The 24845-nt window shown below is 39.8% G+C and overlaps 1 protein-coding gene across 1 annotated transcript in view; it reads right to left on the bottom strand.

Annotated features, from left to right (window-relative positions):
* Positions 1 to 3309: 3309 nt before the first annotated feature.
* The window catches only part of COL9A1 (collagen type IX alpha 1 chain), an 83044-nt gene continuing 61508 nt past the window's right edge, over positions 3310 to 24845 (bottom strand). The window contains exons 34-39 of the mRNA XM_044917214.1: positions 24392 to 24424; positions 20917 to 21063; positions 20645 to 20699; positions 18517 to 18705; positions 11933 to 12010; positions 3310 to 3494 (exon numbers count right to left, since the gene is read on the bottom strand). Of these exons, the coding sequence (XP_044773149.1) occupies positions 3310 to 3494; positions 11933 to 12010; positions 18517 to 18705; positions 20645 to 20699; positions 20917 to 21063; positions 24392 to 24424 (687 nt within the window). The remainder of the gene's footprint in view (positions 3495 to 11932; positions 12011 to 18516; positions 18706 to 20644; positions 20700 to 20916; positions 21064 to 24391; positions 24425 to 24845) is intronic.

Genomic DNA, 24845 nt, shown 5'->3' with positions numbered 1-24845 from the left:
GTTAATCATTTAAAGAGCATCTGAGCATGTGTATTTATAGTCCTACATTGTAATGGTTAACAGATTGTGATTTAATATTTACTGAACCATATGCACTTAATACCACCATCCCAGATCACAAGCTCACTGAAAAGGGTTAAGTACACAAATGAAAAAGATTTGCTTTACTCAGTGGAAAAAAAAGGACCTATATTTATTGATCCTATATTTATTGACCTATATTTATTGAGCACAAATATTCTTTATTAAAGATATTTAAAACTATTTATGTCCATTGCAAAATTTGTAAATGGCAGAATCACTAGCTTGCTAGTATTTTTTTCTCGTTAGTACTTTTTCACTCCTTTTGCCAGAGCTAACAGAAAAAAGCAACTTTCTTGATATTTGGTATGATTTTATGTATTTTTAGTGATCTTCTCCCTAAAATGGCTTATTTGTAAACTCATAGATATTATATGCCAGAAACACTGTTGTAGCCAAAAAAAATCAAATAATAGAGATGATCTTCTAAAGCAGGGAGTCTAGCTTATTTCAGGTGGCAAATAAATCAGATTTTACTAATGATGTTTAAGAATAGCAATATTCATTTAGACAGTTTGACATAGAAAGTGTCTATAATCAAATCAATCACGTAACTTGATATGACTACTAGTTCATACTCTTCTGCTAGACAGAAGTCAATTATCCCAAACCATGCCAGTGAATTTGTGTGCTCAGTCAACCTTGGAAGTGATTTCCATAGTTCTTAACCAACCTGTCAGATACTTGGGATGAAAATCATATCATAATGCCATAGAAGCACTGACTAGTGATCATTTGCCCTTGAGTAATATGCCAGTTTCTAACCAACCTTAATTATTCACACACTCTTCTCTCAGTGAGTGCTCTAGGTAGCACTTCACCCAACTTTTAAAAATATCTCAAAGAGGTTTTGAACTTTCTGTTCTGCTAGAGAGAGAGTTGGCTTAATTAAATATTTATCAACTCTTTCACTGGAGAGGATTTGTTGGATGCTTTTCTTTGCAATTTCTCAGCCAAGTATTTACGGCTTCTGTAAACTACTTCACTTAACCGGATTTACAGTGGATTGTCCCCACCATTTGGAATGTACTGGTTTTGCATAATCTATAAGTGGTTGTTTCCAATATTGCGTATGGTATCCGTGGGGCTTGTTGTACAGCCTTTTGTATATCAGGTTTGTAAAACAGCTGGATGAACTGTTCTTTGAAATTTTATTTTTTAAAAATTTTCTTCTGAATACAATATTATAGAACTGGGAAATGTATTTATTTGGTTAATTTTTCTTGTGTTGTATTTGATTATGTCACTCCCGTTAAAATAAAACCATCTTTGTGGAAAGACAAGGCCATTTCTTTGCATTTATTTGGTTAAGTGTTGCAGTACCTAAAAAGGTTTGCCATTTATATAAAGATCATTTTAAGTAGTTAGAACGGATGTCTCTATTTCCAAAAATTATCTATTCCACATGAAGGAAAACATCCTTTTCAGTGTGTGTAAATGGCATTCACTTATGCAGCCACGTTGGAATCATTCTCCTGAAGCACAATCCATGCTCAAAGCACAGAACTAGATGCTCTGAGAAGTTTTCAAGAAATCCAAATGCAGGGAGAGGGGAGGAGTCCCTGGATGGTTCCTTTGGTAGAGTATGCGACTCTTGATCTTGGGGCAGGAGTTCAAGCCCCATGTTGGGTGTGGAGATTACTTAAATAAATAAATAAATCTTTTTAAAAACTTAAAGAAATCCAAATACAAATTAAATAATGATTGATTTAGCCAAACAGGGCTAAAATTTTTAAATGTATAGCAAGTACACAAAAGAAAAAAATTGGTATCAAGGATCCTATTAGGGCTCACGCCCCCTTGATTTGAGATAACTGAATTCCATAAACCAACTGGAGATATTGACTGTTTTGAGCACTGTGCCATCCCCCTGGGAGAAGTTACTGTGACATAGAATTAATATATTAAGTCTGATCAATAGTTGATAGAAATGTCAATAAAATAGCCAGTCAATGTGACTATGTAAATAGTAAGAAAGTGCTTGAGTGGTCAGGCAATACCTATCCTATTGATAAGAATACAGTGCTTTAGCTGAGCTGTCGTCATAAAATGTCTACGAAAAATGGTGGAAAATGGTGAAACATAAATCATTTTTGCAGCAGTGAAGTTCTGAATAGGAAGGTGCTAACCATTGACACAAAAGCAGTGGTTCCTAACCTAGAAACCAAGTCTGAAATGAAGTCTGAAATAGTCTGCCAACATGTTTGTACAGATGCACTCATGTGTTTTCCTGGGATGATGGCCCCATAGCTTTCATTAAAATTTCGAAAAGGTCCTTGAAGCTCTCCTGCACGCTGCACACGTACACACAAAGAACTTCTATCCCCAGGGTAACACCCCTTAGGGAACAGGAAGGGTTTTTTTTAAATTTCTCCATAGAGAAAAAGCACTACTATTATAAACATGCCTATAGAAATACCAGTAACTGGAAATTTTTCAATGTATCTAAATAAGTTCAGTGACTTCATTGAACATGATTATTTATAAGAAAACATACAAGAGATTAAGAAATCATATTTATTTCTTCTTTGGTACAACCAGGGATGTTACCTCAAACCTTGAAAATAAATAACCTCATTAAAACTTACGAATGTCAGGATATTAAAATTCCTTCTTTGCTTCACATAGAAGAGCTCAAAACATTAATGGGTTTGGGATACAGTACAGTTCAACAAAAATCCAGGCTGACTACAAAAACCAACACGTGACGTAAGGAAATCATTGCGGACGGCTCCCGAGAGGACACACTGCCGGGCATTTTAAGCACCAGTTCTAGTGACTACAGTGAGGTTTCTTCCTCACTGGTCTGATAATCCTCTATATAACCGAAACAGTAATCTGAGAACATCTAAATAAAAAAGGAAAAGAACTACTCCAGCTAAGGAAAACCAAACAGTTGTCCTTCTTTATTGGCACAGTGGCCCACGACGGGTCACACATGTACGGCGCGCTAAAGTTCAACATCCCGGGAATAGGATTATAAATTTATTTAAAGGGAGGGTTTTGGGGTTTTGTTTTTGTTTTTATCTGATGACTCTCCTGTCTCCCCTCCAGGGGCAAAGCAAGAGGATTTATTGAATAGCACCATTGTTTTAAATCTGTCATTAAGACTTATGTAATAACGTTGATGGTAATGCATCGTTTCTTGCCTCGGCTTCGGTGGTGTTTCTCCTCCACGCTCCTTTGCCAGGCATGGTTTATGCAGACAGCCACGTGGCACTAAGCTTTTCACTGATCGGGCCCTTTGCTAAATGCCCGTTGCCCAGCCTGCAGGGTGCAGGAGGCTGGCTCGCAAAACCCAGGAGGGCCAGGAGGGCCCGGGGGACCAGGTACCCCGGGAATTCCTGCCACCCCTGGGGGGCCTCGCTCGCCATCCCGGCCATTCCTCCCGTAGCTGGCAGGACCTGGTTCACCTGAAACACAAACGATTGCACATGTGAACAGGAGAACCCCGAAGGCTGTGAGCTGGCCGAAGGCCCCAGACTCCCTCCCCCAGCCCAGCGGGGTGCACACAGGGCCTTAGTAAGTGCTTTTGGAAATGATGGATGAAGATCGATGATGATGATGATGATAAAATTCCTTCGCTGGACTTGGGTTTCTTAGAAATTAAAAACGGAAGGAGGCCTCAGCATCTCCAGTACGGTAGCCTCTAGCCGCAAATGTCTATTGAGCACTGAAATGTGGCTAAGTCAAATTGGGATGAAGTGTAAGAGTGTAAAACAGACCTGGACTTTGAAAAATTAAAATATATTTCATTAATAATTTTTGTTCTTATTACATGATAAAATGATAATATTTTGGTCGCAATGGGTTAAACTGTATTATTAAAATTAATTTCACCTGATTCTTTTGACGTTGATAATGTGGCTACTAGCAGATTTAAAAGTATGCACACAACTCTCCTTGTGGCTCACACTGTATTTCTCCAGCGGCATCATCCCTAACCGGTGATCTGTCTCCAGACAGGGAGTCCAAGTATAGCTCAGTGGTTAGAAGCATAGGATTTAGAGACAGATAGCTCTAAGTTCTTGCTCTGGCATTTGTGAGTAGGGTGACATTAGCAAGTCACTAAATGTTCAGTTTCTTCATCTCCAAGATGGGACGATACCTTCCTCAAAACTAACTTCCATGCCTGAAAGCATCTAATAAACAGGGGCTATTATGATTATGAGGATATCACTGATGGATGTCTTAGAAGCCTGTGCAATGCACCTGCAAACTTCCCAGATGTTTTCTCATCAGGGGTTCACGCCTACATGAACTGTATCATGGCCTGAGTTCCTTGGGAGCATTTTCTCCCTTTGTCATGTTCAAAGGTTGTTTGGTCACCCCATGGGGCACATTCTCTGAAGCAGAGTACCCCATAACAGGAATTTCTGCTGAACGTTTACGCACCCCATCATACCAGCAGTGTTTTAGCACTATTAGCGTAAAGATGGCGGGAAGAAACCAGTGTGAGACAAACTGTATATGCCATGATGATACAGTTTCATAGAGATCCTCATTCCATCTCAGCCATCCTACCTCGGCCATTCAGCCAGACAGTGAACATGTTCAATTATGTATTTGCTTAGATTTACTTTCCTTCTCTCCCAGTGATTTTAGTTTTCTTTTTCTATTTTCGTGGTCTTATTACACGTGTCTTTTATTGGTCTTATTATAGTGGTCTGGTCTTATTAAGTCATCTGATTACATATATCTCACTTTCATTTATTTTTTCATTTATTTTAGATTTTATTTATTTATTTGACAGAGAGCACAAGCACAAGTAGGCAGAGCAGCAGAGGGAGAGGGAGAAGCAGGCTCTCCACTGAGCGGGGAGCCCAACAGCGGACTGGATCTCAGGACCTGGGATCATGACCTGAGCCAAAGGCAGACACCTAACAGACTGAGGCACCCAGGTGCCCTCTCACATACTTTTAGAAGGAAGATAGATTAGAGATCTTACTTTGTATGTAAGATCTCATTCTTCCTGTGATTCTCTCAATTAGATCCACACACAGCAAGAAGACAGAACAACATATTATTAAGTTTTAAGAGAATTATCTTTGATTCTAGCCATCTCAAGGCTGTAGATAAGCAGAGATGTAAGTAATTTCCCCTAATGTATCCCATAAGCCTCCATTTAACTATATTAAGTTGTAGTGAAGCAGATGATTGTGTTTTCCTCTAAAGACCAGGCCCCTGAGAAAGTCTTTCCCTAATCAAGAGCACCTATAAATAAGCCTCTAGCAGAGCCTCTTCAGGTCTCCTGATACAAGCAGTTGTTCAAAGTTGCTCTTTTAAGGTTTAAAAGCTAGGACAGATAAAGGGGCACATAAAGGGTAACTTTCATAACTTTAGGAGCAGCACTATTCCCATGGAGACATACCAGGTCTGCCTTCACAAAATCAAATCAAGATGAAGAGGAGAAAAATGCCCAAAAGAGAGGTCACAAACCAAATGACCCCAGAGGCAAAGTGGGTAAGGCAGATTGGGGTGGGCGAACAGAGGGGAGCCCATGAGCCAACCCCTATTTTTGTACATAGTTCTACTAGAACAGAGCCATGGCCATTTGTGTATATATTACCGACAGCTGCTTTTTCACTACAAGGGCAGAGCTGTATAACCTCCACAGAGCCTGCAGGGCCCACAGATCCAAAAACTCTGGCCCTTTACAGAAAAAGTTGGCTGGCCCTTAAGGTAGTAAAGAAATGCCCTGCAGTCTTTACAAGAAGAAAACTGATGTAATGAGAACTCCCCATTGGTGGTAGGGAGGCAACAGGGAGGACGGGCCTGGGGCAGCTCGGCTCCAGCCAACAGCTGCCATGAGGGAAGACGCACCGGAGCCTGCAGAACCTCTGCTAATTGTCAAGGAAAGCTAGAAGCTGCATTCTGGAATAGGTCTCTCCGTTTCTACATGTTACCAACTAATTCAAATTTTTATTGAACATTTGTACAGCCAGCCTCCTGCCTAAAACCTTAAACTTAAGGGAATTTATTCTCTACTACACAACAATATTAGAAAGCAGAAGGAAAGGGGCGCCTGGGTGGCTCAGTCATTGAGAGTCTGCCTTCGGCTCAGGTCATGATCCAAGGGTCCTGGGATCGAGTCCTGCATCGGGTTCCCTGCTCAGCGGGGAGTCTGCTTCTCCCTCTGCCTCTGCCATTCCCCACTGCTTGTGCTCTCTCTGTGTGTCTCTCTCTCTGACAAATGGATAAATAAAATATTTGGGAAAAAAAAGAAAGCAGAAGGAAAGCTTTTTAGGTTTTCATATGTGATTCCCCATCACTACACATTCCAGGAGAGGTTTTTCCCTTGCTGCCTTTATTCCAGATTCCTGCTCATCCTTTGAGGAAAGAGTTGATGAGGCCATCCTGTGTACCCTCGATTTACTTTATGTAAAGTACATCTAGTCCAATTCTCCCTTGGGCAAATACAGCAATTGACCCTCTGGAGCTCTGGATGTCACTGTCATCATCATCATTAACACTTATAAAATATTTCCATTTTACCATGGCCATGAACTGTGCTCATTATTGATCCTATTTTCCTCTTGTGTGAACTGAGAGTTAAGGCTAAATAATCGTCCAACGTCACACAGCTAGAGGGTGTTGCAGCTAGAAACAAGGGCCCTTCCCCGCTACTCTAACCCAACCATATTTCCATACCCACTGATGAGCTAATTCTGCCAAGGTGTGTGCGCGATTGCGCGTGGGCGTGCCGGCATGTGTGGGTGGGAGGGTGTTTTTTGTTTAATTTTTTGCACCTGAATTGACTAGGGAGTAAAAAGAGGCACAATAACCAAGAGTAGTACTGATTCTTCTGGAGCTCTATCATAAGAAACTAAAGATATTTTTTCTGAGGTTTTGTCCTGTAGAAATGACCAGAGGAAAAAAACCCAGCTGTCACATAACAGATCATCATCAATTTCTGGTGAGTCCGCACCCTGGGCATTTACTCTCAAATGTTCTTGTTACTGTTTAGGATGTAATTTTGGGGTGACCCTATGTCACAGTCCAAATCATTCAAGAAGTCCAGCAGCTGCATTAGCGAGTATCTATAAACTACCCTCCAACTCTTCAGAAGAAAACAGATCTGAAGTGTTTTCATTCTGCTTTGTCTCCCTCGTGGGTGTGTTAGCTGCACTAACTAGCTAATGATTACACAGTTTTCTGAAATTTCAAGGACCTATAAAAACGTTACGGCCAAATATTTCGTTATTTTTAAAAATGAATGTCTGTGTCATTCTCTGTGCGAACACTAGAGGGTAGTCATGTTACATTGATGGAGACCAGTCCCCGCTGGAACATTCTGAAGGATCTAATACAGGCCGCAGAGTGAAAGGGACTGTGTATAAAGGCCTTAAAAAAAAAGAAAAAAAAAACCTGAAAGTGATTTTCAGCATTAATTTGGTGATTTATCCACGGGTTATGTAAAATGTTTGTATGTTCCAGGGACTTCCTTACATTTCTCACCTTACACTGAGCTTACTTTTGTGGTGTTTGACAAAGCATATGTTTAAGGAATTGGCATAAAGCCGTTTATTTATATAAGATCCCCAAAGCCAAATAAAATAGCTGCAGTGATGGAAATAGGATAAATGGCTACTGCTAAACCAGCCTAAACTGCGTGTGCCCTTGGTTTGGGGCTTGTTGGGGTTTTTTCCACTCAATATTCACAAGCAAAGCTCACCTCTGTGCAAATTTTGCATAAGAAACCTAAATAGCCCAGTTGCCTAGTGTGACCCTGCACAAAGCCAGCTCTGCCCTTCTCTCCTCGTCCAAGAAGGGAAAGCTTGTCAGTTTACAAGCTACATTCCTGGTGGTCACATACATATGAGTCCTTATTGAACTGGCTTCTTCCCCCCATGAGTTTGAATGCACAGTGGAGATCAGGACCTATTATTAAATATGTTTCCTTAAAATCCTCAGAGCGTCAAGGAACTGGTCCCAAGTAGGCAAGTTAAGTGGCAGTAGGGCATAGAGAGTTACCCTTAATGAGACAACCCAATCAAGCCATACCACCAAAGGCCTGTGGGAAGAAACCGAAGGTGGGGGTGGGGGGTTGAGGGCATCTAAAGTCCCGGGTATCTCTAATGTGATCCACTCTGCTCTGTGAGAGAGGTGAAAAGGAATCAAGACACTAAGTGGTTATGGGACTTGCTGAAGTTATATGGCTAGAGTGGCGAAGACAAACGAATCACATTACTAGACAGTCAGCTCAACATTTTGTCTACTACATGAACCTGGACCTAGAAAGTATGAATATTTGCCTCTGCCACTTATTACCTGAGAGACCTTTGTTAGAGCAGGTGAACTTTTTTTTTTTTTTTTTTTTTTTTTAAATTTTATTTATTTATTTGAGAGAGTGAGAATCAGAGAGAGAGAGTACATGAGAGGGGGGAGGGTCAGGGGGAGAAGCAGGCTCCTCGCGGAGCAGGGAGCCCGATGCGGGACTCGATCCGGGGACTTCAGGATCATGACCTGAGCCGAAGGCAGCTGCTTAACCAACTGAGCCACCCAGGCGCCCCAGAGCAGGTGAACTTTTAAGTCTGTATTTCCTCAAACATAAACAGAGGAATACAAAATAATAATAGCTAAGTTTGCAGCATGCTGGCCATATGCCAGGCACTGTTCTAAGTGTTTCACATGTATTAACATGTACATAGATCCTCCTAAATAACTCTAGAAGGTACATGTGGTTATTAACCTTGTGATACGGAGGAGAAACCGAAGTGCTAAGAGGTGAAGCAGCTGCAAGTAAGTGACAGCCATGTATGCACTCTGCAAGCTTGGCTCCAGAGCCCATCCTTCCTAAATACCCATTCTGCCTCCCTCCGGCTGTGGGAAACACACTGGAGGATTCATGGGTACTCTTCAGACAACAGAGCACTTCAGCCAAAACGATAGTCAGCGTGGCGGTTATCATAATGATCTACGGCCATAGGAAGCAATGTACCATTACAGCCCCAAAGGGCCACATGATACTTAACACTGAACAGTGAGATACGATATGGAGAGGAGACAAAGAACTAAAACCGTCCATGAAGAGCAAAGGAATTCTGATAACTGATAAATAATTAATGTATTAGTTACATTTTTTTTTCCAAATATACAGATATGTTTGCTTCAGGAAGAATGATCAAATGAACTTTTTTCATCCAGGAGGATTTAAGTCCCGAATCCAAGTCCAAATTAAGGGACAACAAGGAAGGTTGCGGGATGTCCTGTTCTGCAGGATGTTTCTTTTAGGTACCAGACAAGTCCCTGCACCAAGTGCTACTGGAAGTTCCTCCAGTCCCTGAAGTCCTATTACTATTGTGTTTGTGAGAGACCAGAAACCACATTCCTAATCACATTCCAGGCTCTGCCAGGGAAATTAAAAAGCCCAGTCTCTCAGTGGACAGTGAACTCGTTCAATAATTTACTGTGAGCCAGTACTTTGCATTTATGATTTGGAGTCGGAAGTCACCCAATGTCATAGAGCTAGTAAGTGACAGAGTCAAAATTTGAACCCAGGATGTCTGAACTGTGGAGCTCCCAAATAGCCCACTTTCCCAGTACTAGCTTAAGGGGAGGAATGACCCAAAGAGCTCTTGTTTGGGGACTGATGGATTCGAGAAATTGTTAGCTAAGCATATTCATAGTGTAGAGGAGAGAATGTGAGCTGACCTAAAAACCAAAGAAAACCAAAGTACCCGGCTGGCGCCTCAGGGACTGGGGGAAACATAAACCCTTTGTGCCTGTGTGCTAAAGCACTTGCGAAACTGCATGCTTTTGAAAGGTAGCCCAAACTTGTAAAATATAACCTGAAACTCAGATTTCCCACTAAGTAATGTCAGTATCCTTCAAGAAATATAACCAAAGCATAGACCAAGAAGACCAGATTTCGGAGTGGTACCAGGAAGCAAGGGGCAAGGACTGGCAAAAGGCAGAAAGGAAAAGGCAAAGGACAAGTGCAGCAGTCCTGAAATAGCCCATAAATGTTTTTAACAAATCATATTTAAGTATTAAATCCAAGACCAGCTATAACAAGTTGATTTTTTCATAAGGGAGACTAGATGAGGACCAGGCAGAACTGCCAGTGATGAGCTCGTCCCGCCCTAACCACTGTGCCCACACACAAATGTCTCATGTACTAAAAAGCAAATCAGGGAAGCCCCTTTTTGGGAGAGCAAAGGCCCAAGAGCACATGTAAAGCCCTCCCAGTCAGAGTCAGCACATCTGAGTGGGTGACTGCATGTGGGGAATAATGTGTCCCCTCACAACAGCCTGGGACACTGAACTTACAGAGCTGGGTCTGCCTCAGTCTTCTCATTTGAAACCTAAAACATGGTTTATCAACAGAGTTTTTGAAACTAAGAGTCATCAGAAATGATAATATATTTCTGATAAAGGAAAATCTTGCCAAGAATGCAAGTTGCTGGTCTGAGAACTGTTACGTGATTTGTCAACAAAATAGAAGGAGAAAGAGAAATTGTAAGGCAATGCTACAATATACAGATAAGTGAATTGTAACGGTATTTTTATCAACTTTAAACCACCTACTGCTACCACTGATAAAGGAGGAAAGCACTCAGTAAATTCTATTTCCCTTTCCTCTTCTAAACATCCATCAATGAATGTAGACTTTATCATACACTGAAATCTTCTCTTGGTCCCATGTAGCTTCAACCAGATTTTCTTTCCTTTTCCAATCATAAAAACTTCCTTTCCTAATCACGAAAATTTATCAATTTGTGAAAGCATCTTGACAGACCCATGAATCACAGCTTTAGCAAAGCAGTGTTTGAGCCATCTCCAAATGTATTAGTATTTAAAAAAAAAAAAAAATTTAATGAGAAAGCAATTCCCAGGAGCAATGAAATGGATAATGAAAAAGCAGTGTTTTTGGCCGCAATTAGAGTCATGATTGAATAGGTAAGCCTCTGTCAGAATTAGAAAATGAGCATTTCTTTTTCTAAATTTCCCTACACCAAGTTTTCCAAATCCACTGTGGAAGCGTGGACCACCCTTTCTCTGCAGAACCTCTCACCCTGACTCCTCAGCTCCAGGGTTTGGGAGCCTTCCTTAGCCACCACCCCGGCAGCTGTAAGGGTTCGCTGGGAGGCTGCATGTCATTCATGCCCTCAGACCCAACTGACTTTCCACCCTGCTCTGCTGCTTCTGGGGTTGGGCTGGTAGGTCATTTCCCAGCGGAGGAGTGGGTGGCAGCTTGAGCTGAGGGGACAGAGTAGCCAGTGTGTAAAGAGAGAACAGACGCCCAGTGAGCGAATCCAGGCTCTTCACACAGAGGCAACTTTGTCGCCTCAGCCAACACAGCTGTGATACCCGGCTTGTGCATGGCTCTTTGTGGTTATATGAATAGGAATGTTCAGGTTTATTTATTTTATTTATTTTTTTGGGATATGGGTTTCTGGAGGGTCTGGATATTTGAAACAGGAGCTTTTAAAATAAGATTTCAGTTACTCCCTATGCAACATGAGTAGTTTGAAAACTTGGATTTTCTTGTTGCTCTTTCTGGTTAAAAATAAACAGAAAACTATCAACGAGGCTGACAATGGATAGGACCTCATTCATTCAGAATTTTCTAACGAGTGCATTGTGGCTGGACCTTGACACGATTTTTTTAAATCATCTATTCAAGAAATTAATATTTTAAGCCCTGATACTTGTTTTCTCATGAGGAACACAGGCATCATTTACAAATCATTTGACTCTTCATTAAAGTTGCTCTTGAAAAATCTGTGCCAGCCGTTATTGTTACAGGCTTAAGTAATCAAAGAGCAAATCTTTAAAATGGTATCCAATTCAGACTGCCCACTTGCTACCAATTTCTCAACCCCGTGCTGCCATATAACACACTTACCTGGGAGACCTGTAGCTCCAGGCAAGCCCTTAGGACCTCTTCCAGGAGGGCCACGTTCCCCCCTTTCTCCCAAGTCACCTGCATTTCATTAGAGAAATGTTATTTTTCTATATGTCTATAAAAAGAAAGTTCCATATTTTTAAACTTTAAGCAAACCCAGCATTGAGAAAGCAAAAGGTCATGATATTGCCACAAACTAGGTTGTAGTAAATATGTAACAAGGCAAAACTTCAGTCAATTATATGAAGAGATCGAAGGGGAAAAAATCTAATAATCATATTCATCAAATGATAAACTAAATCAAATATCAAATGATCAACATTCAGTAAAATAAGAATCAAAAGCTACCTCCTTAACATGATAAAATATATCTACCTCAACCCAAGAGTTAGCATAATGCTGAATGGGAAACACGAGAAGCAGTTTCATTACCCATAGAACATCACAGAGATGCCCACTTTATCACTAGTATTTGTCATTTGGTTTGAGAGTCGAAAACATCCCTCTTTTTAAGTGGTATCAGTGTATATCTTAAATCCTTGAAAAGCAACTCAAAATCTACAACAAGCAATGAGAGAATTCAGTAAAGTAGCAAGACACAAAATTAATATATGAAAATCAGTAGTTTTCATATATACAAACAACCACCAGAACTAAGATGTAGTGAAAAAATATCCCATTTATAATAGCAATTAAATTAATAACAAGGAATAAGTTTAATCAGAAATATGCAAATCCAACATTAAAAAAATAACATTTCTAAAGGATACAAAAGGACTTGACAACTATTCTTAGGTGGAATGACATCATCACACAAAGGTGTAGTTCTCCCTAAGCTGAAGTTTCATCATGATCCCAATAAAAAGATTTTTTTTAACCGAAAAGGGGGATTCTGAAGTTTGTACAGAAAAATGCATAAACCAGAGTAGCCGTAAAAACTCCAAAAAGAAAAGCTACATGAAGGGAATTAATCCTACCGCATATTAAACCAATTAAAATGGGGTGGTACTGGTACATGAATGGATAGACCAGTGAAACAGCCCCAAAACAGGCTCCGATACATACAGGATTTTGTTTTGTAATATATGTGCCATCTTAACGGGGGAAGCAGTCAAGTAAGTCAATAAATGGTGCTGGAAAAAGTAGGTAGCCAGCTGGAAAAAAAAAATAAAGTTGACTCTGTTCCTCACAACATAATCCAGGATACATTACAAGTGGATCAAATATTTAAATGAAATTTAAGAATCAGAAGAAAACAAGGGAAAATTATTTTATAACTTCAGATTTGAGCTGGCCTTTCTGCTATGATTCAAAATATGAAGAAGAGTTCCTAAAATCAATACAAAAAGGTCAACAACAACAAAAAAGAATATATAAGCAAGAAAGTCGCTAAAAGGAAACAAAAATAGCTCTGAAATATATGAAAAATTCCTCAACTTCACTCTCACATCAAAATACACGGAAATTAAAAAATAACATGAAAGCTACTTTGAACTGTAAGATAGGCAAAAATTCCAAAGTTGAATCAAACCTATGCTAGCAGGTCTGTGGAAAAACACATTATTACATATTGCTAATAAGACTGCAAATTGGGACAGTCTCTTGGAGGATAACTTAACAGTGTCTATCAAAATTACAAATGGCAGTACCATTTTACCTGGCAATTCCACTTCCAGGAATTTATCATAGAAAGAGGTTATGTTGATATTTACACAAAAATGAAATAGTGTTTTCCACGGCAGCCTTGCCGTAATGGCAGAAGACTGGACACTAAATGCCCACGAGAGGCTTAAATGCACTATGCTATTTCCGCAGAATGGCATACTATGCAGCTAGGAAGAACCAGGAAGCTCTTTGAAACGATCTCAAGACCTATTGTTCACTGAAAAAAACGCAAGGTCCAGATCATTACTAAAGGGCAAAAAGACTTGTTTCTAAAAGGCTGTAGGGAATGTATGTAACCATATATTGTACCTCATCACTGGTAAGGATATGTAGGAAACTCATAAAAGTGATTACCTAATGGGGAGGATAAAGGAATCTAGGCAGATAGGAGACCGGGGTGGTGGGAGAAAAAACTCTTCGCTAAATATCTTTTCGTATATTTTTAAATTCTCAAACACTGTAAATTTAGTGTCACTGAAAGTAAATTAATGAATTTTCAAAATTTAAAATGTGCTACCACAAGTGCCTACATTTCACTTGTGATTCACTATTTACAGGGAATGTGCTTTGGATTACAACCAACCATGTGTATTTGCAAGACAGTTGATTGAATTTGGGGATTCAGAAGCCACAGAACCAAGTTTCATTAATTATCCTGGCTCCTGCAGAGAAACCCAGAAACTTGGCCTCATTAACAAAGTGCCCTAATACCTAGTCAACTGCTCCTAGATGACGTTTATGGCTCCTAGTAGAAGACATTATTCTACTATCCCGTTGGTATAGTATTATGTTATTATCCTACTACTCTTTCAGAAGATTCAGTGGCATTTTGCAAGATTCTATACATAATCATTTTTTCCAAACATTTGTCTCGGCCCAACTTTATTCAATATTAAGTCAAGTTTGTTATAATTTAAAAAACAAAAGCATGCATGCCAAAATAGCAAAAAAAAAATCTCTATGAAGTGAATGTTTAAATAGTCACCGTACTTTGATGTTGGCTGTGAATGTCCTTGTATGAATATTTTTATCATGAATCAACTATATTTATATATAAATACTGCATAAGGATATAGAGCTCAAGTTGAACTCATACTCACATAAGCTGTTTTTTTTTATCCTCCTCATCAATATGGCCTTACTATATTAGGAAGATACGACAATTAGCATTTTAAAAACTAACAACTTAAGCGCTCTTGTTAACTTAGCAATTTAAATGTCATATCCCTGTAATTCTGGAGGCTAGCAACGAGAAGAGAACCAATAAATGTGCCACATTTTCTGAAGACAGGAGATGAAGATTATAAATTGAAATGTAACTTTCACGCAGACAGTGAAAGTTAAACACATTCTGGCATGAAGCCACATCCCCTTTAAAATGTCGCTTGCAAGGAAGAAGACTGCTGTCTTGGTGCTGATGCTGCCCTGTGGTTGTCGGTCATAGAAACACAATTTTTAGGTGGGCTCCAGGACAGAGGTGCGTGGCAGCAGACAGAGCTGCGGCCGGGCTCTGGGATCCCCAGGGTCCATCCGCTTCTTCAAACCCTGATCATGTCTTCTTTTGACATGTCTGAAAACTGGCTCAGGGAACTAAAGTCCACTTTTATTCGCTAGCCTACTGTGTGGAAAAATAGAGCGAGCTTGTAAAATGAGCTTTAGATAAGGTAAAAAGGGAAATGTGCAGTGTAAGTAGCAAAACAGCTCCCTCTGAACGGAGTGGCTAAAACGAAAGAAATTCTCATTGCTCCATAGTTGCAGTTTATTTCATTTATTTGAAAGCTATAACTGATACTCCGACCCCATGCAAGCAGATTAATACCGAAAAAAAGTGTTACAGTAATGACGTGTATTTTCTCATGCCATCACTTACATATCGACACATCTGTCTGACTCACTGAAGTATCAAAAAATTGATATATAGCCTTACTCAAAGGGATTTAAAATTAATCCAAACCATCAACATTTAAAAATAGTATTTATGACACAAAAGACTAATACTAAACAAAGTGAACATAAAGCCAATTAGGTATCTCTCATGTTTCTGCTTGAGTATACATATAAAATGTACATGCAGCATGGGTCTTGGCCCTGTTTGTATAATATTGCACAGAATATGTCAATGAAAAACAAAAAATATATATAAATATGATTTAAGATTTGAGTATGATTTCTGGCATCTACAAACTCCTACTGAAAATGTTTCACTGTGTTTTGCAGACCAGTTTTATAGGAAAAAAATTATTTTATTAAAGACATAGTTTGAACTGCTAAAAGCTTTAGTAAAATTTATTTGTTCATTATTTATGTAGTAATTTCCTTGGGAAAAGACTCTTAAAGTAATATGGTGAGCAAGACTCAGACTACCCCTTTATTAGGCATGGGAAAAAGGCAACAGGTGACACTGAAATACATCTCTTCTCAAACTGGCTGAACATTTAAGTTTCAAATGCTGGAGTATTTGTTCTCCAGGAAGAACTGATCTGTAACCTTTGACTAGTGGTACATTATATGTTTTCAATTAAATATTACTGTTATAATGTATGTGGTAGAACAAGAAAGGTCAAGTCTGGTTACCTGGAATCATACATTTCCAAATTTGTGACAGCCCTCATTTAAATCCAAGGATAGTACTCCTTTCTTCCCACACCCCAAATTTCAAGAAGTAAAACAGAGAAGATGCTGCTTTAAAAGAACCCAGTGAAAATAAAGGGATGGAGGAGGGTGGGCAGAAAAAGTCCTTTAGAGAAAAGAAAAAAGACTGTATCTTTTCTAGATTATGGACTATGTCCTAAATACTGAAGAAGCATTAGGGGGAAGTCCCTTATACAATCAAACTATGCTTGATGAATAAACTCTGTGCCAGGGGCACTTTCCGGGTTCCAAATACAGAAATATATGTTTCTCCCCTTCAAAATAAGGTTCATCTGCTAGATCCAAGTCAGCCCAACACAGCCACTGAAAATTCAGTGCTGCTAGGAGCTTCCCAGGAAGCTTCCTGAACATTTCACCTTTGTTTCCTATTGTTCCCAACCCTGGTTGTATATTAAAATCACATGGGAATGTTTTTAAATCCTGCTGCTCAGACCTATTAAGTCAGAATCTCTGGGAATGGGATTGAGCTGTGGACAGTGTTTAAAGCTCCCCAGATGATTCCACGGTGCGCCCCAGGCTGAGAAACGCGGCTTTAGGCAGTCTCTACCAGCATAGTAAGTAGACATGGACATTCTTACTTCTTAGAACATGAAATGGGACTTCAGGCGAGTTCTCTTACTAACTCAAAGTTAAGTTCTGCCCCACGTATGGAGACTTCCTTTTAGCCAAAGAAAACAGAGGGCTGTGATTTCTATAGCCCCTACAAGGTGTTCCTTTTCAGCAGGAAAATGGGTGACTGCTTTACATGGTGCATTTAGCAGCATCAGATTCATCTGGAGGCTTGTTAGAACACAGACTGCTGGGCCCCACCTGCAGAGTCTCGGATCAGTGGGACCGGAGCAGGCTGGGGAATCTGTATCCCAGACAGGGTCCCTGGTGGTGCAGACACTCCAGCCTCCAGGTACCGGCTCTCTCGGAACCACTGTCTGAAGGGAACTAACAAGAAGGACTGAGGAGTCACGGTGGGCTCTGGTGCCACAGAAACAAGGACGTCAACAACCCACTCGAGGCAGCAGAGTTTCTTAGAAATTGTGAACAGAATGAATGGGGACTAAGCACAGAGGGAGGACCTACTCGTGAGTTCCTGAACCAGGAGCTAAAATCAGGACAAAGATGGGTGGCGATGTGATCCTTTCAAAGAAAATACTCGGTTCTCTTTAAGATGAGCTCTGAGCTCTCTCCATATTTGATTTTGTCCAGCCTCTGAGAGCTTGGAAATTGGGCCAGCCTCACAAGAGACTCCAATTAGTGCTCATTTTTTCACATACGGCAATGCACATGCCAAAAAAAACAAAAAACAAATATAATTAACAAAATTGTTTCAGCTGAAAGTGAAGTTAGCCAAATACATCAGCAATTCATTTATAGATCCAAAATGGCAGCTTGCTTGGCCTCTGACCCTTCACACCACAATATTTATCCCTAATTGGAGCACCACCATTAAAAAAAAAAAAAAAAAAAAAGCCCCTCTCTTGTTTCTGAAGCCCCACATCTTTCTGAAGCTCCCTAGAGAACTGTCAGTCACTTGCCAAGATATAGAAATTCCTCATTTTGTTTAGCGCTCTCTGTAAATGATCCAGGGCACACACCCACCCCACGCTGACATACTCACCTCAACTAGTAAACACCATCTGAGGCAACCAGTCCTTCCGCAGGGCCTGCTGAATACCTAACACACTCACAACACTTTTTTTTTTTGGCAAAACACTTGCTTTCAATAAAAGGGGAAGAAACAAACTTTCTCACATTCCCTCACATGTTAAAGAAGGAAAAAAGTTCGATTGTACTTCTGAGCTGAAAAAAATCCATCAAAACTAAATATCCAATGTCACTTTTTCAAAGAAGAGGGAGGCAGCCTCAATTCATAGAATTTATGTCTTCTGACCTGCTAACAAATGTTGTTAGTTTAAGTAACAGATACAAACATTCTAAGGCTGGCTGCCATCTTAGAAGAGCTCCACAATGATTTTCGAGTCTCAAAAAAAAGGCTGAATGATCCTTTACGAGATCCTGTAAAGTTTATTTTGAACTATGATTGAGGCAGAGGGTAACTGGAAAAGATCAGTACTGAAAATCAAGGGACCTTAATTCTAGGTTTTGGTCTCTTGTTGCCACACAGCAAGGTCAAGAGGATGTCGTATAATAGTTTTTTGATCTTTCCCATCATCACGGTACAAGAGAATGATACGTCTCCTTGTCTCAAAGGATATCTGGAGCTTGGCAGGATGTGTGGATACATCTGAAAAAGGACGGGCAAAATGGCTTACCTTTAGGCCCCCTCAAACCAAGAGCACCAGGGGGGCCTTTAATGCCTGGGAGGCCACGAAGTCCCATCTGGCCTGGGAACCCATTCTCTCCAGGTGGTCCCGGGGGACCGGGGGGTCCAGGCCTCCCAGGGAGGCCAGACGCCCCTGAGTCCGGTCGCTTGAGACTAGCAGCCATCTCAGCAAGATGCTCTAAAAGATAATAAACAAAACAGCCCAGAGAAGTCAGAAACATGAAAGTGATTCAAATGAAAAAAAAAGGGGGGGGGTTATTTCAAGTGTCTTTTTTTCTAAATGTGTCACCAGAGCTTCAAAATTCGTGGTGGGAAGTGAATAGAGTTAGATCATCTTTCCATGGACTTTCTGCCAAGAAGCTTCCCTGGTGCTGTTTTATTCAGCTCTTTTGGGATATATTTGGTCCTGCTGTTGTGAGACAAGGGCAGGGGGATAACACACACACACACACACACACACACACACACACAGCAAAGCTTTCAGGTGAGTAGTGTTCTAAAAGGATGAGTCTGTCACCTGAGTCCCAGCTGGTTATCTGAAAACCCAGGACGGGAAGAAAATGAGTTTCTTAACAGAGGGAGAAGTGGATGTCCCAAAGCTTTTTAAAAGCCAAGGACATTGTCCAGAATTAGTATTGAGAGAGCATTTGAGACCTAGCCCCACATTTTCAGTCTGAAGATATTAAGTGACCTAAAATATCCTGAGCATTCACAACTTCTTATAAATTCCCCTCTCAAAAGTTTTTTCATGCTTGGAATAGACAACAGACATTAAAAATAGCCCGCTTCTTGGGAATGTTCACAGTCTGTCTTAAAAATTAATAACTGTGTGGGCTTTTTCAGGAACCATTAAATAGATTAAGAATCATCCACTGAAACCATGAAGAGCAAGAAACCTTTCCTATGGAAATACTCTAAGGGAAATATGCCAGTGTAATATTTTTTAAAGGTGTGAAGGAGATTATGAATTGGAAACAAATTTCTAAAGAACATTTTAAAATTGTTTAAATGTGAGCATTCTAGTTTGCCTTATGTAAGAGTTAGCATAAAATTATAATTTTCTAGGGATATAACGTTTAAAATTGAAATATCCTTTCAAGATTAAATGTCTGCCATAAAGAGACTTATATTGGCTTTCAAATATAGAAGTGACAATTTCATTCTGGAAAACTCTACAAGTCTACCAGACAAATTAGACTATCTCATGAGCTTGCAAAAGAAGAGTATTTATCATGACGGAATTGGTTCCAACTAGAATAAGGTAATTATTTGTTAGAAGGCCCCAAAGTTACAGGATCTCCCCAGTTCCTGTCTCCCCAATTTCTTCCTTTTCTATGTGATTTTAGAACTAGACCAATTCTAAAACAGCTATATAGCAATTGCTATAGCTAATGAATTTAGATAAAGGTTAACAAATGTAAAAATATATCACCCATTTTGGTAAAATACTAGTTATTGGTTTTCTACATACATGATACATGAGTAGAGATAATGTCCTTATGCTTCTTATGGGCATGAAGACTGTCAGTTACTTCACATATAAGCTACAGAGAGAGCCAGGGTCAGTGCCAGGGACACACTAAGTGGTAGGATGTTAAGGAGGGGAAAGATACCTGAGAATCTGTGTTCCAAAGGGTGGGGGGGGGGAAGCTTGTGTGTGTTTGTGTGTGTGCTTTCTTGTAAATTAACCTCCTTGGCAAAAAACAAAACCAAGAACAAAAATAGGCTAACCCAGGGGCGCCTGGGTGGCTCAGTTGGTTAAGCGTCTGACTCTTGGTTTTGGCTCAGGTCGTGATCTCAGGGTTGTGATCTCAGGATCATGAGATGAGTGCCGTGCTGGGCTCCCTGCTCAGTGGGGAGACTGCTTAAGACTCTCTCTCCCTTTCCCCCTGCCCCTTCCCCCCACTGGCTCGTGTGCTCACTCTCTTTCTCTCTCTCTCTCTCTCTAAAATAAATAAATCTTAAAAAAAAAAAGGGCTAACCTACAAAGATAAAAATTTTCTTTGAGGCTATAAGCTATTCTGTGGCAAAAAAATTAGATAAAACAATTAATATAATATTATTCAAAATCTCCCACCTTTAAAGCACACCAAAAGTCAAGACTATGATTTATTTACCTTGCATGACTCTCATGCAAACCTGCTTAATGTGCTGATCTGTCGGTGCTCTACCCTGAGACGGGGGGAAAAAAAAAGATGGTTTATACACAGAACCATAAAGAAGACATTGTTAAATGGTAACCTGACAGACTCAGCAAGTGGCCAGGTGGCTGGATTTACAGCAGAACTCTCCCACACTGGTGTCTGGGCTAGCCTGGCTCCCAGCCCCCCTCCTAGGGCTGTGAGCTGGCGTCTCCAAAGGGAAACCCCAGGGACTGCCCACCACTCACTGGAAGGCCCTGGATGCCAGGCAGGCCGGTGGCACCCTGCTCTCCCTGCACGCCTCGTGGTCCAGGGGGTCCTCTTGGTCCTTCAACGCCAGGAAGCCCCCGACTTCCTTCGGGCCCCCTCAAGCCGGGTTCCCCAGGGTTACCCACCTAGAACAAAATGGCACATTATAAAACCAGGGCTATCCACAAGTCACGTGTCTGCTTAATATTAATACAAGATTTACGTGAAATTTGGGGTTTGCTTACATTCTGTCTCCCAAGAGATGTTTGCTCAGAGGTTACAAATTCTCAAGGTAAAGACACAGAATGCCACAGTCTCTGAGAATTCCAGTTCAAGTAAAGTTTTTCAAAATCTTTCTTTTTGGTATAGTTATTATTTCAAAATGTTAATTGAAATAATGCATTTTTAAACTACATTCTTTATACTTTAAGCCACTTCCTAAGAACAAGTTCATTTTTAATAAGACTTGTGCACTTTTTCTGGCCACAAAAAGGCCACTGAGTTCATACAAGACATGTTACTTTGTATATCACCAATACAGAAAGCATAAAATAAAGATATTTCCAAGGACATAAGTTACTTAGCGTTGTAACACTCAGGAGAATTTGAAGCAGATGTATCCAGGAATTATAAAATACTAACATTAACTAAATACATTTAAAATGCCACATTTAAAATGCTGCAGTTAAAATGAATACATTTAAAATACTGGAACAAAAAGAGTGAGTCCATAATTTATCTAAGTCTTGAGGAAGTTAAAAATCTAAATATTAAAGAAGTTAAAAAAATAAACCAACTGTTTCCTTAGCACAAAAGCATATACCAGATTTTTTTTTCCTGAAAGCAGACCACTAAAAACATTTTTTAAAGTCCCCATCTACAATAACTGCTTTAAAACAAAGCTAAATTAATTCACTTTCGGTTAAACTACCTCTGGTAGAATTTATGGCATAGTAGTTACAATGTGCCATTGTTTATAGAATAAGAATGAGAAGATAAAAGGACAGGAGGCAATAAGGGAGTGCTAGGGCTCAAAATGAAGTTCATGAAGCGACTTAACCCTGCTTTTTCATATGCAACATTTATGTAGAAACAAACTGAGGGTTCTAGAGGGGAGGGGGGTGGGGGGATGGGTTAGCCTGGTGATGGGTATTCAAGAGGGCACATACGTAAGGAATGGAGCACTGGGTGTTATACGAAAACAACAGATCATGGATCACCACATCAAAAGCTAATGATGTAATGTATGGTGATTAACATAACATAATAAAAAAAAGTTAACTCTTTCAAACGGTCAGATGTTTTAAGCTAAAGGGAAGAAGGTGATGAGGCAGGGCTTTCACTAGATGCCTCTGAATAAAGCTCAGCGCCTATACTTTTTCCAATCTTTCTTTAGGCAAAAAAATTGATACTCATCTAAGTCAACTTGTCAAAATTGCTTCTATGAAGAAATTATGGCCTAAAAGACTTCCTGAAAGACAGTGTCAACAGAGAGAGCTAAGGATGTGCTGTGGAGGGTTCAGAGCTGTCAGATGACTACAGAATAAAACTACAGCAACTTCTAAAACAACCCTGAGGAGACGCCAAAATGAATTTGGAAGTGCACTAAAGAACTGGCAGAAAACAAAGGAGGCCAAATCAGAGTCTATCATCTTGTTGACAACGTCTGAAATACTGCTACAACATGGGACAGGACATTTTCGATGAAGGGATCAAGGGCCAACATGGCCAGGATAGCTCAAGGGCCCCAGGGCTCTGGAAAGAATTCCTCAATTGAGTGGTATACTGAAGTAGAAACTGGAGGTACAGTCTTCACCTACTTATCAGGTTTGTCTCTGCTGAGATCACCGAGCAAAGTGAAAGTGTGTCTCCTTGACTCTGGGACAACACATTTCAGCTGCATCAGAATTAGGTGGGTAGTGGCAGAGAAGAGAAAGGAGTAGGAAGGGGAGGTGATAAATCAAGAGTTAATTCCTAATAATATACCCAAATTTAAATGAAATTAACTCATTTTGACCACTGCATTGTTCATTCACTTTTTCCTTTTACAACAAATTCTTACCATTGAACATTACCGGTTATTTCTAGATAGTGAGGTAGGATTTCTATTATCAAATCCTATCAAGGTTTACTCTTCACATTTTTTTCTCAATCCTAAACCATTCCTGTCAAAGATTCTTAGGTGTAAAGATGTTACTTAAAGCTTGAGACTGTCAACGGTGTTTGGAGAGTGTGTGTAAACAGGTGAGTTAATATAACATAATAGTTTCCATCTCAGGGGCATGTGAAGAGCCCAGGGCTGGCACTGCAACCAAGTCTGGGGGGGAGGGGTGTCCTCCGGGGGGAAAGTTGAGCTGAGGATCGGGCTACATGCCTAAGTAGGAGGTAGCTCTTCTAAGGAAAGAGGAAGAGTGTTCCAGGCTAGGAGAACAGCACAAGGCATTAAATAGCATGCCAAGTAAAAACAATTGCAAACAGATGAAGTTCCAGATAGCTAGAGATGAGGTTGGCAAGGCAGAGATCACTTCATCAAAGACTTTGTATATTTTGCTAAGAGTCTGATTTTATTCTATCAAATGTCATTCCTGAAGGGCTTATGCAGAGGAGGGATAAAGAGTGGGCTTTATATTTTTCTCTAGATGGCACTGGCTGCTATGAGGATAATGTGTTGGATAGGGACAGAGAAGAGTGGAGAAGATTCTAGAAACAGGAAGGACTAAAAGATTAAATGGAAGCTAGTGGTGGTGGCCTTTGAGGTTAAGGTCTGAGCTTCATCTTTTCCCTTATACTCTCTTAAATTTCTTATTGTATTAAATGTGCATTCCTTTCAAATTAGTGAAGCATTCCAGGTTTGCTGGTTCTCTACTTGGTTCTATACTTGATTCTATTAATTTTGTTCTAATAATTGGTTCTATTATTGGTTCTATAATTCTGAATACATCTAATCTCTAAGGAGATCAGTTTAGTTTCTGTAAAATGATGAATTGAATGAGATGATCATTTTCTAGCTTTAATAATTGTCTATTAAATTTTCTGATGCATTACGACTTTATGTTACTTCCCCAACTAGAACACACAGGAGATTAATAAAATTACTGAAATATTTGCAATGGCATGAGTGCCAGTGAAATTCATTTATACTCTTGTCACCACAAAGGACAAGTCAGTTCTTTTAAAATGACCCATTTGTGAAAGAAATTACTATGTATACTACTCATTGAGCTACTTATGATAAAAACTTCCTTTAGAGTGGATTAATTCAAAAGGCAGATCCATTTACACTGTTGTGAGGTGGTTCCCCCCACCTTTGGATGAATCCATTACTTAAAGAGTAAATTTAGACATTAATTTCCTTGAAGGTAAGTCCTTTAAGAATTGAATTTTATAGTGATTTCATAAAGCAGAGCATTGCATTTTCTATGGCTTTATTGATATTTTTATTTTTTTTATACCATTATTGTTCATTGTACTTACAGATCCCTTTGGCCCAGGTAATCCTATCTCTCCCTAAATCAATAAAACAAAATTATGTTAGAACCATGCATTCATGTTTGACAGTTTACTAAAAACATTTAATAGGTTATTGTGTTGCTGAAATCTATAGAAAACCATGAAGAGATGAACTCTGGCACTATAGAAAAACATGAGATTCAAAATTTGGATTCTAGTCCCAGTTCTGCTACTTTCTGAGCTTTGTAACCTCCTAGCTTTTGACTAACTTATCTGTTAAATAACATGGTAGAATCGGAGCTCTACTAGGCTCCAACCAGATCTAAAATGCTAGGTGTTGAGAATTAAAATGTGTAAGTCAAAAGACATTAAACTAGCATGCTGTTTTAAAATATAGTGGACATTTAAACCTGATGACTTCATTTTTGAAACTCTAACAGTATTCTAAAACTCATCTGGAAAAGTCTATCAAACCAAA

This window comes from Neomonachus schauinslandi, chromosome 8, assembly GCF_002201575.2.
Source record: "Neomonachus schauinslandi chromosome 8, ASM220157v2, whole genome shotgun sequence".
Lineage (NCBI taxonomy): Eukaryota > Metazoa > Chordata > Mammalia > Carnivora > Phocidae > Neomonachus > Neomonachus schauinslandi.
Note: the sequence above shows the minus strand (reverse complement) of the source record. Positions and strands in the feature narration are given on the sequence as shown.